The sequence below is a fragment of the Hydractinia symbiolongicarpus genome, chromosome 8, assembly GCF_029227915.1.
Source record: "Hydractinia symbiolongicarpus strain clone_291-10 chromosome 8, HSymV2.1, whole genome shotgun sequence".
NCBI classification, from domain to species: domain Eukaryota; kingdom Metazoa; phylum Cnidaria; class Hydrozoa; order Anthoathecata; family Hydractiniidae; genus Hydractinia; species Hydractinia symbiolongicarpus.
The window spans coordinates 12,816,205-12,834,850 of NC_079882.1; the positions used below are offsets into that span (position 1 = coordinate 12,816,205).

Sequence of the window (18,646 nt, forward strand, 5' to 3'; positions counted from 1 at the left end):
AAGTTGCAACTCATTACTGAAAAATTCTATATCGCACTTGCGTTAATAAAGTAATGTACTTAACTACCCTTTAACACCCTCCCCCTTTCTTGTTCCTAGTTCTTTCTTGCGTCGTGGTTGTGTGGGAGCAGACTGCCAGAAAAAAACATACACAGGGTAACGTTTAGTCAATGTTTTCTAGTTATAGTTTAGTATAGTTCTAGTTATAGTTTCTAGTTCACTATTCAACTCACCGTGGTGCACAATTTTGACGTCTTTTGGTTTAATTAATTATATATCTTAAAATTATCACTCCTTACAAGTGGTCTTAAGTGTTACATTAATATTTTCAGGGTGAAATGAAATCAACACCGAAATAAGTTTTTTTTTACCCAAATTATGACCTTGAATTTGTGAAGTGGATTGGGGAATTTGCAGGAAAGGGTTGATTGTAACTCATTTTTTTGTCAGACTTTTAGCTAAGCATAAGAAGTGCAGTGGGATTGGAGGAGGGTTAAGATCATACAGTTTGTATGCACATGGCAAAGGTTTTATGTATTTCCAGCCTAAATGATGTACAACAGTGGCTCTTTTTTGAGATAGTTCAGAACTATTTCTGTTACTGTGGCGCCGTAGATTAGTGGTTATAGCTCTCGTACTCTGTGCGGGAGACCGGGGTTCGATTCCTCTTGACGGCGATTCAACATGGGCGAGTGAATGTTACCATAGCCTCGGGTTAACCCAAGCCATGTGAGGGAAATTGGGAAGATGGCACACTGTGTGGGCCGTTGGATGTTGCCGGTAGTTGTCTAGTAGAGCGCGGGCTCTAATTGGGTCTGCGTAGCTCAAAATGAGCATTAAATACTCTAGGACTCTCCATCTACGCCATGGCCCCTCCTGGAAATAATAGACAGGGTATATCCCTCGATATTTGTGAGGCTAGCCATGTAAAATATGCACATCTATCTATCTATCTACTTGGCGATATTTTGGGAAGTAAAAGGGGTGTCCTTACAGGATAGGTACTGCTTGTTTGAAGAGTTACCTCGTTGACTAGCAAAGTCTTGTCAATTGAGGCAAGTGGCCTGAAGTTTCATGTTGCACAGTAGTACGACATCAGATGTCTGGGTATCCAAGTCACTATTTTCTCTATATCAATCATTCCTAATCTGCCAGTTTTGTTTTTGCTTCGCGTTTTTATCAACTCGTTTTAGAACATATAGTATGTATCACAAAACTATCCATCTAACCACTACTTGACCTCTTCTACAATTCTCTTCCTAATACTGTTGTGAAACATACTATATTATGAACTGTCTTTTGTTTTTTTTATATTAACTTTATGCACATACGAATATCATATTATTTCAGAAGAGCCATTTTGTATTATGGAGATGAAATATAACCGTTATTATTATTATTATTATTATTATTATTATTATTATTATTATTATTATTATTATTATTATTATTATTATTATTATTAAGCCAAGAATGATGATAAAGATGTGGGATTTTAGCCATATTTTATAATATACATGTTCTTTTATCTAGAAATGGCAGCTTTCCGCAGCAAAGTATCATTTAACTCACTACGGTGTGCTGGTCATGTTGTTCGAAGATCTATCACCACGCAGTCATCAACAAAATCATTCCTGGTACCTGCACTGGCTGCTTCCACTGCTGCTGCTGTGGCAGGTGGAAGTGCTGCATTCTGTTACTATAAAATGAAAGATGGCAAACTAAGTTTCCTACCAGCTTTGCAAGCATCTGCTGTAAGTTTTTTATTGTTCTTTTAAATTTAAATTTTTTTGTGTGTGATGTGCCATTTCCGTTCTGTTTTTATTTACTTTAAAGGAAAAAACTTTCGCGGACGAGCAATTTGGAATTTTTTTACGGGAAAAAACTTTCACGGACCGTTAATTGAAGTATTAAAAACAATATAAAACAAAGGATATAAATGTAATTATTTTATCACAAAAAACACTATATAATATTCTTAGTCTATGATTATAATGCCTTCGCAATCTTCGGAGTTGGTAGATGAGTCATATGATTTACTGTTATGCGTGGTAACTGGGGCAAAAAACATTTGTATGTCTTTGCTTATCGCTTCGCTCTTGTTTTTCGTAGTTTGTTTTTTGTTCTCTCTCCTTGGTTCTTTTTTCTAGATTTGGGTTTGTAATAAAGGTTCTTGTCGTAAATAAGAACCTATTATTTCTTTTTTTTTTGGTCCAGTGTAACTTTTGCTAGCTCCTTGTAATGCTCCATTAGCAATATGTTTAAACAAGTCCCAGGGTTTGAAACCTTTATTACACAGGCCCCCCTGTACGAGCGGAGATCGTCGGTAATGTTCTCCAGTAAGAATTGCATTTACAACAGCTTCCCTGTCACTAAAAAACTTAGTAGCCCTTGACATCTCTCTTGGTAAGTGACCTATCGGAGTTTCACAACCTGTTTCACATATTTTTATTGCAAACTGATTGGGTTATCTGATTCGTGTGAACAGTTGAGATGTTGTGCAGGTTGTGGTATCCAAAATCTTCTATAGTTATGGTATCCATGCACTGCAGCGTTGAATTCAAATTGTTTTCGTGTAAACAGTTTTTGCTTGTCATTCTTTCCACTTGTATATAGGCCGAAGAGCTTCTGCAGCAAAAGCTCTTTTAGTGAAGTACCTGAATGTGTGGGCAATATTGATATAGATAACTCTGCCTGGGCCAAAAGTATATTTATACGAATAGGCTATACACAAAGGAAGAGCACTTCACCAAAGTAGATGTTACAGAAAAGGCACAAAGAGAAATTGAGTATCAGTTTTATTATGACATTGTATCAGAGGTTGAGAGGTTTAAGATTCCTGAATCGCTGATCATCAATTTGGATCAAACGGTACATGTCCAATAAGTTCAACGACTGGTAAACAAACAAAGTAAGTGAAGAATTGGATAAAGGAGTTTCAATTGACAAAATCGGTATTAAGTTTCGGTTGTCTCTGCTGAAGCCATTACACGCCGAGTGGATCACCAATTTTTACAACCACATGTCTTCCAGGGTAGCGAAAAATGTTTTTGAATTCGGATGGTTGTTTGCAGGTATAACGAATGATATCCATTCAGGTCTTCGTCAGCTTCCCCCAATCGATCCATTCGATGACTTAGCGCCTATGGTAGGAACGAATCTTGTAGTTGCTGATGATTTCACTGCAATCTGCAGCCTTGCGCCTGAAACAAAAACGATCGGCTACTCTTGTGAAGAAGATTCTCAATGACGATGATGATTAATGGCAACCAGCAGACAAAGAAAATAGAGACATTTTTAGTGTTTTGGACGAGTTAGACGAGGAAGCATAAACACTGTTATATTTATTGATTATTGACATTATCTTTTGAAAAGAGCAAGAACTGATACAAGAGTTATTTGTTTTTATTTGTTACATACCATTCCGAAATTTCATCAGCATTTTGAATGAAAATTATTTTCTCGTTGACAAAAATTACAAAAATTATAGTTCTGCTTCTTTATCACCTTTGTTATAGTTTCTAAGCCTTTTTTCTCAACACCATCTTTATAAACTCAGCAAATTATATAAAAAAATAATAAGACAACGATACTTGTTTTTTGCTTTTACTGAGTAGTTAAATACAATTAACATAAAAAGCCTTTGCTGGGAACTAAATTTACAAAAAGATTCGCGGGGAAAAACTTTCGCGGACAACACGTTTTAGAAAAATTCGCAGGAAAAAACTTTCGCAGAAACCCCCCAAATACCGTGAAACGCGAAATGTTCTTCCAGCTTCTTGGTTTGTGTTGATTTATGTTAATGGTTTACAAAACATCCTTTACTTAACTTTGTTCTTTAATCTGTTTCGTGTGATACATATGAATGCTGTGTTGCTTGTTTGAAAGCAAAAATCACTTATGTGTATAAGGGACAAAATTAGAGCTAATTTCTTAAGTTCGTGTTAATTAAATTCCTATATTTCAAGCATATTGTAAATATTCAAGACTGTAATTAAGCTTAAAAGATTTTTTTTAAAACCAGTTACAATCTTTTTAAGGTTCGGAGATACACGCACTTATATTTTGTTCTCCTTGTTGTTATGTCATTTGATAAACCCTATTCAGGCAATTTCTTAACGGAAACCATGTTAATAATTGTACAAACGCGATTCGAACAGAACTGTCAATCATGACAATGTTGTTATCATTCACTGACAGTTAAAAAAATTTTATAGCCACTGTTCACTGTGCTTTTTTTTTTTGTGAACTTATTTTGTGTTTGATTATATTTTATGCTACGATAGTTAAACTTTAAACATAGTAATACTATGGTTGTGGGCAATATCAAAATATTGCCTGCTATACCAGGTAAATTCTAACCAGTCCTATTGTGTAATTTTTGAAAAAATCCTTTGCTCTTATCTGGGTAATATGGTCCGACAATATTGACTTCTGCCTTTAGATAATCCTTTTTGTATGTAGCAGAAACAAATTTGGTTGTATTGTTTAATAATGTTTGAAACGCTTAGAACACTTAAATTTTAGCCACAAGGAAATGCAGCAGAAGAACGAACCTTTATCATGATCAAACCTGATGGCGTTAAGCGAGGTTTGGTTGCAGACATCATCAAGCGTTTTGAGCAAAGAGGATACAAATTGGTAGCAATGAAAATGATGATGGTGAGACATTTACAATTCCTTTGTATGCATGAAATATGAGGGTTGTTTTATAATTATTAAATAGTATTTTAACTTTTTTTTGTCATCATCATTATAGGCCGATCTTCCCTTGCTGAACGAACATTATGGTGACTTAAAGAAGAAGCCATTTTTTCCTGGACTCGTCAAGCATATCTCATCTGGTCCAGTTGTAGCCATGGTGAGTATCAATTACCTTGTGACTTTAGGTACATAGTAAATGAATTCGGTGCAAAGCAGTGTGTGGAAGACAAAAATGTACGTAATATTTGTAAGATTTAAAACGGGGCAAAGAAATACATGTGTGGAAAATGCGTTGTTTAGCTTTCAGCACTAAATTCACGAATTTAAAATAATCTCTTAGCTCTTAGTTTCTTATTGAAGTTTCAGGATTGTCAGAAAATAATCAGCATATAATTAAGTTGATTAATTTTCGCGAAATTCGCAATTTATGTCCATATTCGCAAAAATTTGTTTCCGCGATGCGCAAAAATTACTAGGAATGGCACTTTCGCTAAAATTAACTATGCACAACATGTGGAAAAACTAGTTTTTTTCGCTTAATTGTAATTTTTTGTAGCTTTTACCAATAATTGATCAGTTTCTCTGATGTGAGCACATTCAATTAAAGGCTATGCATTATTTAATTATTTAATAACCAACTTAAAATGTATCGCTCATTTGTTCAACGTCAAAATTTTATCCACTTGAGGTAAAGTAATATTTCACGAGGAGTAGTGAGTAAAATAGTGTGTTACCAAGAGTGGGATTACTTTGATATGCAACAAGAATAAACGATTGAAATCAAAATGTAATTGTTTATAAATAAAAGCAAGAAAATAAATAAAAAATATTTATTAAGAAAGGCAGGTACATTTGTGTTTTTAGTTTGAAAAAAAAATCAGGAAGGGTGAAAACTGACTAACCTGTTTAAAAGAGTATCCAAGTTTAATTTTACGAGAGAAAGGAAGGAAGGTATTTTGTGTTTCTTCATGATCTTTGTAAAAGTATTTGTTTGATTCATAGGTTTGGGAAGGCAAAGCTGTTGTAAAGCAGGGACGGCAAATGTTGGGTGAGACCGACCCGTTAAAGTCAAAGCCTGGATCTATTCGCGGAGACTACTCTATTGACATGGGTCGCAACATTATTCATGGCAGTGATTCAGTAGAGTCTGCGGATGCTGAGATCGCTTTGTGGTTCAAAAAAAGCGAACTTATGAATTACCACTTACCCTTGTACTCGCAAGTATTCGAATGAAGAAATGGCAAGAATTCTACATACGCATTAAGGATGGTGTATGATTTTGTAGACTATTTTTTAATTTAATTATATCTTCAGTTACGTTGATATGTGGTATTTCTTTTACTTTGAAACGTGTCCTCTTATCTTTGGATTGTCTGCTCTTATAGGTACGCAAAAAACTTATGACGTTATATCTTTTTTACTTTTAAAAGTTACAGAGAGATTTAGGTGACGGTGTCGCAGTAAGGAAATAAATACTATTTACGTTTTGAAAAACTATGGTGCATTAAAACATATCGATGTATTGTCACACGGACCGAGGCTCAAATTGCTTTCAAAATTGAGCATATGTTATCTATATCTCAGGGCTGTAGAAATGCATTAAATGTAAGTTTGAATGCCTAAGAGATACAGATAACATTTAGTTCAAAAGACTACAATCATGGACGAAATAGAATGAGAAGAGTGATTAAAAGCGGTTAGTTAAGCCTGGATAAAATAATTTATCTGCGCTTATAACATGAAGCAATTTGCTCCGACAAGGTTTCGCATAGTCCAACCAATCTGTACATTAACCAACCATAGCTACCAGCCAAGGGGTGGCTCTAGTTAGCTACCTTATTATTTTCACCTTAAACCGATAAAATAGAAGTAGCTAGATAAAAACGATAATCAACAAAGGAAGGGGTGTTCCCAAAACTATATAGATATGGAATTTCGAGTAACATTTTGCTGGCATTTTAATTCACACAAGCCCACAGGGTTGACAGTAAAAACAAGCTCTGGAAACAAGTTACATCTATAAATATGTTTTTATTAAAGTACTGTTGTTTTACATTAGCAACCGTCTGTGTGTTGTCCTCTTCGCTACTCTTTCGGACAGTTCCTAGGATACTAGGAAGGATACTATCTACAGCACTAATTTCCGAAATTTTTTTGCAAATTTGGGTCAGTTTTTCCGATTTACTCTAAAAATATGACAAAAATGTGCCCTAAAATGGACTAAGCCTTCTAGCAACAGTTATTGACATGACAACAAAATGACATCAACATCACAACAAAAATGACAACAACATGACAACAACAATTTACATGTACATTTTCGTACTACACTACAGTATTTAACGTCTTTATGGTGTCGCCAAGGAATGGGTGACGTAATCAAAATACAAAAGCCGGTAAATTATAGTATATTATGACGTACTATAATTGTGCCAAGTGTCATAGTCAACCTCGTTCCCAGGGCCTGGAGACGAGGTTGGTGTCATAGTCACAGGCTTTACCAATCCAGAGATGTAATGGAATTGGGGCGCCCCAGCTGAGGAACTGTCCAGATAAATTAGGTAAGCAATTTTTGAACAGGTGATGCTAAGCAACGTATTTTAACTAGAAATCTTGATTGGCTTTACATAGAAATTAAAAGAGTGTATAACTGTACAATATATTTCGGTTGGTTGGACGGATGAGTCTTAACATTTAACCCTTTTGATTATAGTAAATGCTATATAATTATTAAGCAAGTTATCCACCTCCGTTTTTTATTCAAACTAAGCACAATGACCTGTTGAACGTTTTAAATAGACTGGCACATAAAACTTTTTATCACAGATGGTTTTTTGATTTTGGATTTCAGACCTGCTGATTCATTTATGTATTTTTTTAATCGAAACACTTTAAACACAAATTTTCATTTCTTGTCTATTTTTCTAATTCTATTCTACTTTTATTTTTAAAAAGGTGAGATCTCCCTTTTCATCTCCGTAGATTTGTTGTTGTTTTTTGAAAAAAAACACCGAGCTGTCACTAGGGGTGTAATATACATTATTCATGAGTTTTTTTATCTCTCGTTTTTTCAATTATTTATTTCTTGTATGAATTGAACTTAAATATTTTTCAGTGAAGACTCATGAAATGAATATAAGTGAATTTTTATTTCACTTACTTAAATTTCTTGGAATGTGTATTTTTAAAATTATTAGGTTTAATTTTTGATTAATATTAATCATTGAGTTAATGGAAAAATACTTACTGAAAGTCATTCAAAATATAAAGAAAATTGGTGTTTGTAAAATTATTTTAACACTTCCAACTCTCTCACAGAGACGATTGTACGTGCTTGAATATTTGTTATGAGTTTGAAGTTTATACTGCATTTACACAACTTATATTTCGTAATGTGTTTTAAAAACATTTTAAGTTATCTTGGGATGATATTGTGGCATTGGACGATACTTATTTGAGAAAAGAGAATTTTTTGTTGCTCTTAAGTTAAGGTGTTTTATTGTGTTGTATTTACTTGCTTACTTGTGTGTTTGTTTGTTTGTTATTTTGCCTTCTACTATTTGCCTTCTAATATTTGCTCAAACACATAAACGCAAAGATATCTGTACCAGGCGTATATGCTATGCAGCACAGAAAGTGCTTCCAAGTTTCTTACTTCTTTATCCGAACGGGTTTCGAGAATTATCTTCATCGAATTCCTTGCAAAGGAAATTATCAGTAAGAAATTATCAGTAAGAAATTATCAGTAAGAAATTATCAGTAAGAAATTATTAGTAAGAAATTATCAGTAAGAAATTATTAGTAAGAAATTATTAGTAAGAAATTATCGGTAAGAAATTATCAGTAAGAAATTATCAGTAAGAAATTATTAGTAAGAAATTATCAGTAAGAAATTATCAGTAAGAAATTATTAGTAAGAAATTATCAGTAAGATTTTATCAGTAAGAAATTATCATTAAGAAATTATTAGTAAGAAATTCGTCAATTTATATGGAAATAAATTCGATACTTATGAAAATGAGGACTGTATGACCAAATTGCTTTTAAAGAGGTGATAAGTCTAATGTGGACTTTTTTCGTGTTTGATATTTTCAGGAGCAGAGGACGAGGCAATATTGCTGCATATATCTCCGTTTCCCCAAAATGAAAAAAAGTAACTCAGATTGAATTAAACATAATTAAATTAATTAGAAATGAAATGTAATTATAGACTAAAAAAAACATTGGGTTGCGGTAAAAAAATAATAATACATTAGAAAAAAAAATTTCTTGTATTTTCTTTTCAATACAGTAATAGATCTCCATTGAAACGAATTTTTTCATTCGAACATGCTGTAACTTATTTCTTAAATTTTTTTGTGGCAGTTATAATTGAAAACATTTTTGCTCAAAATTGTGTACACAGATTTTTCGCTTTCAAATGACTTAGTGCATCGTTTTAACCAAATGATCTTTTGGATAGAAAATCTGTAAATCTGTATATCTGTGAGAGTCTTACTAGGCCTGGAGATAAGGTTGTTAGAATACCGGTGAATTAAAATATTAATTTTGTTTACATAATTTTAAAATTATAATTTAAACAAGATTTTCATTATTTATACATCTAATCTGAAGTTTGTACGAAGTTTATTTCTAAAAATATTACACAATTGGTAAAGCGGGTTTTTTCTGTTTATTCTTCATCATTTTCTTTGAACTTTTCTTGCTAAATTTTTGATGAACTTCGTGCTACAAATTTTAACAACTCTTTGAATTTTTGTGACAAATGTTTTTATAAACGATCTTTCGTTAACATTTGTGGGTATTAATTTTTACAGGTTATATTTTTTCCTTGTTTAAGGATTTTACACAAACAATGTCGACGTGGCAATTTGTAAGTCCCTTTGTGTAAAGCAGTATCTGTAAACCGTGGTTTATATTTTTCAAATGTATATGTCCATTCTCAGTTAGAGAGATAAAAATGTAATGCAGCTGCTTTGACTACTGACTTTGACTCTTTATATTCCGTCTATCTGTTTGTGCTCAAGAAACGAAATGCCATATATAAAGGACGGGCGACCCCATGTATATTTCCACGGGTTAACGACTACTTTATGTTATATTACCCGTATACGCCTGTCTGTCTGTCACGCAAAATGGTAACGCAAGTAGTGAGACACACGCAATGCGGTATAAAAAGAAAGGGCGAATCCGTGGGTTTTTCATGGGCCACCGACTATTTATGATTTATTATTTTCCTTCTATTATTATCTAATACAGTATTATGATCAACGAAAATTTTTGCGAATTGTGTTGTTGTCAATTTTTTTTTTATTTTTGTTTGTTTTTTGTTTTAAAGTGGTGGTGATGACATTATTATATACTGATCATATATAGCTCTATTGTGTTTCCTTCTTATTTAGATCAATAATTTAGAATAAAAATGGCTAATGATGATTTTAAACAAGATTTCTTCGGGGAAAAAATATTGCATTCTCCGGTCACATTAAAAGATACTCGTTTACAAGAGTTAACACTTGGCACAAAACCAAATGCACTACCACCCATACGATCTAGCGTAGGTATATTAGGTTCTGGAGTTAGACGAGGTAGTGGTACCAAAAACTATACAAACAATGGGAATTATCCTAACACCAAGCATCCATCTTCATTTACATCTCCTACATACATTAATTACTCTTCGACAAGTAAAAACAATAATTCAAGTGATATCGTGGAATCAGATCAATATATAGAATCCTTAATTAAGCAAAACAAGGAGGCTTCCAAAAACAGAATTTCTGATTTTGATATTCTTTGTGAGAATCTAGTTAAACAACGTGAGCAAGATAAACATTCAAAAAAGAACGAGAAAAATCTGTTACGTCGAAATAGCAAGAATAAAATTAAAAAGATGCCTGTACAACATGAGTTAACTTTATCAAGAGAAGACACTTTTACAACAAAAAGATCAGAAAATCTTGACCAATTGATTGAGAAAGAAGAGCGACTTTCAAGTAGGCAAAGAAATCGCCAAGAGCGACCAAAGACAGCTAAACATGGTGGTCGCAGAGAAACAATAGCACGACCGAGAACGGGTTATGGACAAAGAAGACGGATGGATGAACATTAAATTGCTTTTATTTTTGTAACTTTTTTTTAGGAAATTCCTTTATATTTTGTAAATATTTACATCAATATCGATAATAGAATATATAGAAAATATAAATAAGCAACTTACAAAATCTAGGTCAGACAGCCTTAGCAATTCACGAAAACCCCATTTCGTTGCAGTAACAAGAAAGATGTTTTCTTACAGGTATCTTGTGTACACTTTTCTCACGCCGTTTTTTAAAATTTATTTAGCCTGTTTTTCAGACTTCTACCTGTTTAGTTAGTCATCTATTCCTTATTTTTTCAATAAACGCACGTTCTAACAAGCTTCGGGTTCATTGATAGAATTTGATTTTACAAAAAAAGCATCAAACTTTGCATGAATTGAAACAATACATCCATTGTTTTTCGATATACTTCTCATTGCGCTTTTAATTTGAGATCTAAATGTGCGCGTTTAGTCAGTGTTCTGATCAACAGCAAGATTTTTAGGTAAGAATATGGTGCAGCTAGCATGAATTCCTATTATGGTCAGATGCACTTAATTTTTTCATTACACAGTATGTTCTGAATAAACATTAAGAAAATGCAAACATGATCATTGTGTTGTCATGATTGAAGATAGGTGAAATTTCGATGACGTATGAGTTTTATACTTTGACAAAATAATTAAATGTAAATATTTGCGCAAGTTAAGCGTAAATTTGGTTAGCTACTAAACCGCAATAACCATGGTGAATTACTGAAGCCTAATAATACTGTTGAAATATTAATTAGATTCTTGTAACTGTTGACATAGCAGTGAAATAACAAACATTGGTTTTACATGTCCACTAGTCCGTAGCCCAATAAATCCACGGATTCACCCGTCTTATATATATGGCATTTTGCGTTTCCTTAGTACGACTTAATTCTTGCGCACAAACAGACAAAAAAAGGGCTACAATTATCCAGGTATTCCCGGCAAGTAACGTTGAATGCCAAGTTGAGCGCTTAATAAAACCGTAAGCTGTGTCACACACCAAGGTGGAGCGCTTCATTACAGGTACACAGCATGCCGTAAATTGAGTGAAGTGTGCACACAATTTTAGTGTTTCGAATGTAACACAATTTTCAAAAAATAATTTTTTCGCAACTTTAGCTGAAAAAAAAACACGGTTTACAACCTGTCGTTGCCCCATCATAGCAAAAAAAGTCAACAATTTTGCGGAATAAGTTCCCATGAAAGCTCAAAACTAAGCTGAGCGTTTAGTTCATGTAAACTGTGTCGCACATCTGTATACCCATAATACCCCTTTCAAAACAAAACATTATCGCAGTTTCGGTTTAAATAAAAACACAAGAAAAAGCCTGCTGTTACCCGGTCCAGCTAAAATAATCACTCAGCAATTTTATTTTATATAAAAAGTTTTCGTGGGAGTAATAAAGGTGTAGCTACCCAACTGCATTTAGCATAAGAATTATTGATTAAGAATTTTGTTGTAACCAAACCGCCTTTGACTACTTTCACTTTTTAGCCAGATCTAGCTAAAGAGCTAGTTAGATAGCCACAACTTTAACACAAGAATTTTTTTGGCTAGGATAAAAAGCTCTTATACCAAACTGAAGAAAACCATAAAAGATTAGCCGGCTTTGATGCTCTCTCAAAATCTGTGTTTGTAGCCAAAGTAAAATTGTTTTGTTTAAGGTTTGTTAATGGCTAGAAAACGTGACAACATATTTATTAACATAATCATTTTACAACAGACACACATTTATTTTGATAACTAACCTACATTTCAAATCATACTAGCATTTCCAAATAAAATGCAATACGTATAGATTTTTAAAACTACGGAATTACATACAGTATTTTAAGATTAAAGTAAAGTTACAACATTACTACGTAATTCGCTTTTACTAAAAGTAGGAACCAGTAGTAACCAGCAGTATTTTGAAGTACCAACAGATAACTACCAGTATTTTATAGTAACCACCAGAGAAGCACCAGTATTTGAAAGTAACCAACAGAGAACCAACATTTTTTTTAAGTGACCGACCAGTTAAATAGATAAAACGAAATATACGCAACTAAACATTTTATAATGTACACAACACAACCCATTTTTCTAAAATGTCTGGTGTGATTCGGGCTTTATGCAACAGTTGAGACAGAAAGATTTAAAACCACGCGCGAAAATTCACAAAAACAAAATTAATATTTTAAATAACGAACTAATATCTAAACTGTAAACAAAATATACCGAAAAAACACTATACGCAGGAGAGTTCAAAATGAGACAATTTTTTTTTGTGAGACGTTAAAGTTCGAATAAATTTAATGAATTAATAAACTGCACAGTTAGAAGTCATCGAGCGTGAAAACATGCGCGAATAATGCGCGAATAGTGCCAGTGTAGTGTGTTTGAGACGTTGTATGATTGCAAGCTGTAAACGCCATATTTTTTCTGTTATAACACACTTGTCACGATTTTGTGGCTAAAATACTATTATCTTTCACCAAAAAAAAATATTCAGCCTCAACAATTCCTCTTTAAAATAAAATCATGAATAATTAATTAGTTCTGCCGAATATAGTTTAAAGGGGGATTTTCACGAAGCGAATTGAATCTGAGCATGAGCAGTTTTGTTTTGTTTTTTTGATTTTCCTATTTTTTAGCGGCTAAAGGTTTCGCTGCTAGTTTTTGACCAATCAGAACGCGGTTAACTAATGTAACCAATGAATTTGGCGCCTTATTTATTTTGTCGTGAAAATTAAAAACCGAATTCGCCATCGAATTCGCCGTCGAATTCGCTGTTCAATTCGCTTCGTTAAAATCCCCCTTAAGTCTACGTGCTTGCGAAATTGTACAGAAAGAAATGACGTAACTATTTAAAGAGAAACGTTAATAACAACAAAGATGGCGCATTATGTAAAAATTTAAGACGATTTTCATTATGCTATACTGCACGAGCTTTAACTTTCGATAGCATTTTCGTTTTACTTTAAAATTTTCAGACATGCTTGATGAATCATGCAGCCATGATACGATGTGCGGAAATCTTTTTATATGGAATATTTTTCTTTTAACAGCGTTCGATGCAACAGGGGATGCTAACAAAGAATCTTTTGGAAAAAACAAAAGGCTATTGTTAAAAATATAAGAATGAACAAAAAAATCTGCACACCATTTTAACAGGGTTAACCCGAAGTTCATTAAAAACAGAAGCTGATGAAAAATAACGAGATTGTAAAAAGTTGGAGCCAATCTCGTTCCCAGGGCATTTTGCCTTATTGATGAAGCTGATAGCGGCAAAAAGGCCCTGGAACAGGCTGGTCACATTATCGCTTATAATTTAGGATAATTATACCCAAAAAATAATTTATGAAACAGTTCTTGCCCTGCAAAATCTTATTTCTGCCCCGCGCGGGAGTTTCATGTAAACAAGAATACAACAAATATGGCGGTCGATATTTTGTGGAGTGGATAAAAAGATCAGCTAAATTTTTGCATCAACTTTGAAGAGGCTCGTTAAGAAATATGTTAAAAAATATACCTTTTTTAGTCTGCATGATAAAGAAAATTTAAAGAGAAAGCAAATTTATCTTGATAATTAAATTGTGAGGTGTGAGAGATACCAGCAGGACAAGAAATAACACGTGTGTCTCGTAATATAGTTAAATACAAAGAGGCTATATACACTTCACTTCGTGCCTTATATATACAAATATAGAACAATCTGTATATATGTAGTCTCCGGCACTACATTACTCCCCTTTTTATTTCAAAGACTCTGGGAGATCTACTTCGTATTCTGTTAGCTTAGACGGCTTCGTTCTTTCACGTGTAGATCTTCTAACTTGTTCAATCGCAACTTCTTGATCGAGATTATGCGTATCTTCCTCTACTTCATACTCCTCGGTTTGCATACTTTTATCTTCACTGTAAACTGCGTCTTTGTCCGCTTCTCTTTCACAGGTTAACGGTGGTATATTGCAGTCGCTACAGATGTTGATTTCGTGAATAGTCTCCTTTCTTTCCTTGGGTGATTGGGAATTTTCTTAAAGAAGGTGCTATGCCGTGTGATGACATGTCCATCCCACTTTGCAGTGACTCTGCCACCAACTTTTTTGATAATGCGATGTGGGGTTCCACAGTAGGGCGCATCGCTCTTCTTTTGTTGTTTTTGGCGATACATAACCCAATCACCCACTTGTAGCTCACTCTCTGCAACATATGCTTTTCAGTCTGCATATTTTTTTATCGAGGTTTGTCTTGCCTCCTGTTTGGCTGATATTTTGGTGTGGAAATTTGGCCTTTCAGCGCGGCGTGCAGCAAGCAACCGGGTTCTGTATTGTCTGTCATTGAATAAAGCCTCTGCTGGACTGCGACCCGTCACTGTATGTGGAGTGCCCCGGTATGCCCGCAGTAAGCGCTGTAATTTGTGTCTCCAGTTCAGGTGTTCCGGCAAAGACGTTTGCAAGAGCTTATTGAGATTGTGCATAAAGTTCTCGACCATGCCATTCGTCCATGGTGCTAAGGGTATTTTCGGACCATGCTTGAATCCCATGTATTTGGCATAGCTTGCAATGTTGTTCTACTATAAGGAGGGTCGTTATCTGACCCTAGATATTCCGGAATTCCAAAAAGGGAAAAAATGCGATTGTGCAGATGTGGCGTGAACGACCTCTACAACAGGGTACCGATAATACATGTCTTTTACAAATAGTAGGTACTCATTACCACGCTCGATTGGCCCAAATAGGTCAGTGTTAAGTTTAATCCAGGGTTGTTCTGGTAGTGAAGAAACTTTCATTGGCTCTTGTTGCTTCGTATCCGTTGCAGCTTGACACGGGTTGCAAAATGCTACAGATGCCTCCACCATAGCATGTATTCCCGGAAACCACATAGTGCTTCTGATGAGTTGTTTGTATTTCACTATGCCTTGATTACCTTCGTGCGCCAGTTGTACAGTTTTTTGTTGTAGCTGTGACGGTATAATGATCCTGTCTCCTCGTCCACACTGATTTCTTGAAGATGGCTTTGTAGGGTTGTAGCACTTTCTGCCTCTTGTCAATGTATCCTTGTCGTACAGCAATAGCAAGACATTGAAGCATTGCATCTTCCAACGTTGCCAGCACAATCATATCAGTGGTAATAGCTGAATCACTTCTCATGACAGCATTGGTGACTAAGTATAAAGGAAATTCACTTTCTTGTTGGCATGGAGCCTGCTTTTGCTGTGGATGGCGAGAAAGATAATCAGATGGGTTAATTGAACCAGGTTCGTGTATTAACTGGAAATTGTAGCCTTGTAGTTTTAGTTTATGCCTCAGAATACGTGCTGGCATGTCCTGATTCGTTTGCTTATACAAGGCTAGTAAAGGTTGATGATCTGTACTGGCAGTATGTTGGGGAACCCCATACAGATATATGTGGTTCTTCATTGTTCCAAAAACGAGAGCAAGGCTCTCAATCTCTAGTTGTGAGTAATTCCTTTCGGTAGGTGTAGTAACTCTACTGTCATAACGAATAGGCTTAAGGATGTTGTCTTGAGGATCTCTCTGGGCAAGGATGGAAGCAAGACCATCCTTCTTCGATCCGTCTAAATTAAGCTTGGTGTCCTTATATGGATATTATATGGATCAAAATAAGCCATCATTGTGTGTTGCTTCAAAACTTCCTTGAGCTTGTTGTATGCAGTGTTGCACTCCTCTGTCCACTCCAAAACTCGGCCTTTACATTTAGTTTTAGTTTGTCGTAAAGTTGCAGTAATGTTGACATAACCAGGAATACAGGTACAGCTGAAATTAGTCATGCCTAGAAAGGATTTCAGTTCCCTTGCATTTGAGGGTGCTGTCATGGCATCAATCGCAGCTACCTTGGCAGGATCCGGTGATATACCACTAGCCGAGAATATTAAACCAAAAAATTTAACAGATGTCACATTAAGTTGACATTTGGATCGTCCTAATGTTAATCCACAGTCTGCTAGTCGTTGTAGAACCTGGATTAATGTTAAATCATGTTCTCGTTGAGTACGACCAATACAATGACGTCATCATAGATGTTAGCAGCCTGTTGGATGTCAGCTAAAGTGTTAGTCATTTCATCATGGAATACTTCTGCAGCTGAATTGGTGCCAAAGTTGAGTCGCTTGAATTGACGTAGGCCTTTATGCGTGTAGAACACTGTGACGTATCGAGATGAGTCATCAATTTCAAATTGACTATAACCATGATTCATGTCCAGCTTAGAAAAATGGCATGTCCCATTCATTCTATATCTAAGTTCCTCAATCGTTGGTATGACATGACGCGTGCGTTGAATTGCTTTATTGACGGTAGTCGTGTCAATACTCATTCTACTTTGTGATGGATCGGTTTTTGGTGTTATGACAATGTTGGAGACCCAGTCAGTTGGTCCCTCTACCCGTTTAAAGACATCTTCCTTTTCAAGCTCCTGTAACAGAGTCTCCAACTTTTCACGGTGTGCAAACGGAGTAACGACGTTGCGCTTGCACAACTTGGCACACTGTTTCATCAATATGAAGGTGAACCTGACGATATTTATGCTCCCCAATGCCATTGAATACTACATCAAAGTGGTGCATGATTACATCAACCTTCTGTTCTTGATTGTGTGTTGTAACTGAGTTGTATGGTTGCAGTTTTGCCTTGGTTGATCGAAGAGGAATGTGTTTTAAGTGTTCTGCATAAACATTCCATGGAATTACATTTGCATCTGCCCCGAATCTACTTGCATAGTGATCCCGGTGTTGTCGATGTTTACCTCGATTACAGTCGATGGATAGTTTTCACTAGTGGTTCGTAGCTTGTCCTTCACTGGATCAAGTTTAATTTCTGTTGCCCCATATTCGTAAAATGACCCTCCTTGTGGTCCTGGCTGTGCAATAAACAAGTTGACTTTCACAAACTCTTGAAAAATGATTTTTCTTGCCACAGTTATTACATGTGGCACCTCTTTGCAATTTCTTTGTGTGGTGTCGTTTCTCAACAATAACAACACAACTTAACCATTTTTGTTAATTTGTTGGCTGGCTTATTTGGTGCCAGCCGCATACCTTGCTGAACAGCATAATGTGCCAATTTGTTAAGGTCGATGTTCTCTGCCGATTGAGTATTATGAGGGTCCATCGTGTTTGCCTTCATGTAGGTAACTTCTCAGTGAGCCAGCTCCATAGATTGTGCCAGCTTCATCATTTGCTCGAAATCATCTCTTATGACAGCTATTTGTAATTTAGGAATCGGTGTGTGTAGAGTAACCACCAACTTAATTGCTTCCTTCATGTTCATTTGATCAAACTCACAGTCTCTAGCTTTAGTCTTTAAACGAGTAACCCATTGATCATGAGTTTCTTGAGTTGATCGTGGTCTCATGCAGAAAAATTTGTATCTTTCTGCAGTGAGATTCTTTGAACCTTTAAAATGCTCTTCCATCTCTCTCTTTGCCTCAGTGTATAATCGTCCCTGTATCTTCGAGGGTGTTGTAGAGCTCCCGCAACTGATGGCCGCCTAAGGCTAGGAGCGCTGCTTTTTTCTTAACTTCTGGTGAGACAGCCCCATCTTCTGTCGGTACTGTATCTAGTCCTTCAAAAGTAAAACAATATTCCAAATTTTCTGCCGACACACACCAACGCTTGTGTATGTTTGAAGTAGTTTCTTCGTGATCTTGTAGTTGAAATTCTTGCACACACGAGTAAAGATTCGCTAAGGCATGCGCCATGTTTGTTTATGTTTTGCGCACACAACACTTGAAGCCTAATTTGGTTGAGCGTGGTGATGTCCTACGTAAAATCGTAGCCGTAGCACAATTTTAAAAGAAAATGGAGGAGGTGGCTCATGGCG

At 35.2% G+C, this 18,646-nt stretch overlaps 1 protein-coding gene across 1 annotated transcript; it reads left to right on the top strand.

Moving 5' to 3' along the window:
- The first annotated feature begins 25 nt into the window (after nucleotides 1-25).
- Nucleotides 26-6,027, top strand: LOC130656069 (nucleoside diphosphate kinase B-like). Its single transcript, XM_057458911.1, has 5 exons — nucleotides 26-156; nucleotides 1,534-1,754; nucleotides 4,528-4,662; nucleotides 4,760-4,861; nucleotides 5,707-6,027. The coding sequence occupies exons 2-5, from the start codon at nucleotides 1,536-1,538 to the stop codon at nucleotides 5,935-5,937; spliced, it is 687 nt and encodes a 228-aa protein (XP_057314894.1). The 5' UTR covers nucleotides 26-156; nucleotides 1,534-1,535; the 3' UTR covers nucleotides 5,938-6,027.
- Nucleotides 6,028-18,646: the final 12,619 nt, after the last annotated feature.

Excerpts from the sequence above, each read along its gene's own strand:
- LOC130656069 (XM_057458911.1), top strand. The coding sequence starts at position 1,536 with ATGGCAGCTTTCCGCAGCAAAGTATCATTTAACTCACTACGGTGTGCT. Across the intron at positions 4,663-4,759 it reads TAGCAATGAAAATGATGATG|GCCGATCTTCCCTTGCTGAA; the intron begins GTGAGACATTTA and ends TCATCATTATAG. Across the intron at positions 4,862-5,706 it reads CTGGTCCAGTTGTAGCCATG|GTTTGGGAAGGCAAAGCTGT; the intron begins GTGAGTATCAAT and ends TTTGATTCATAG.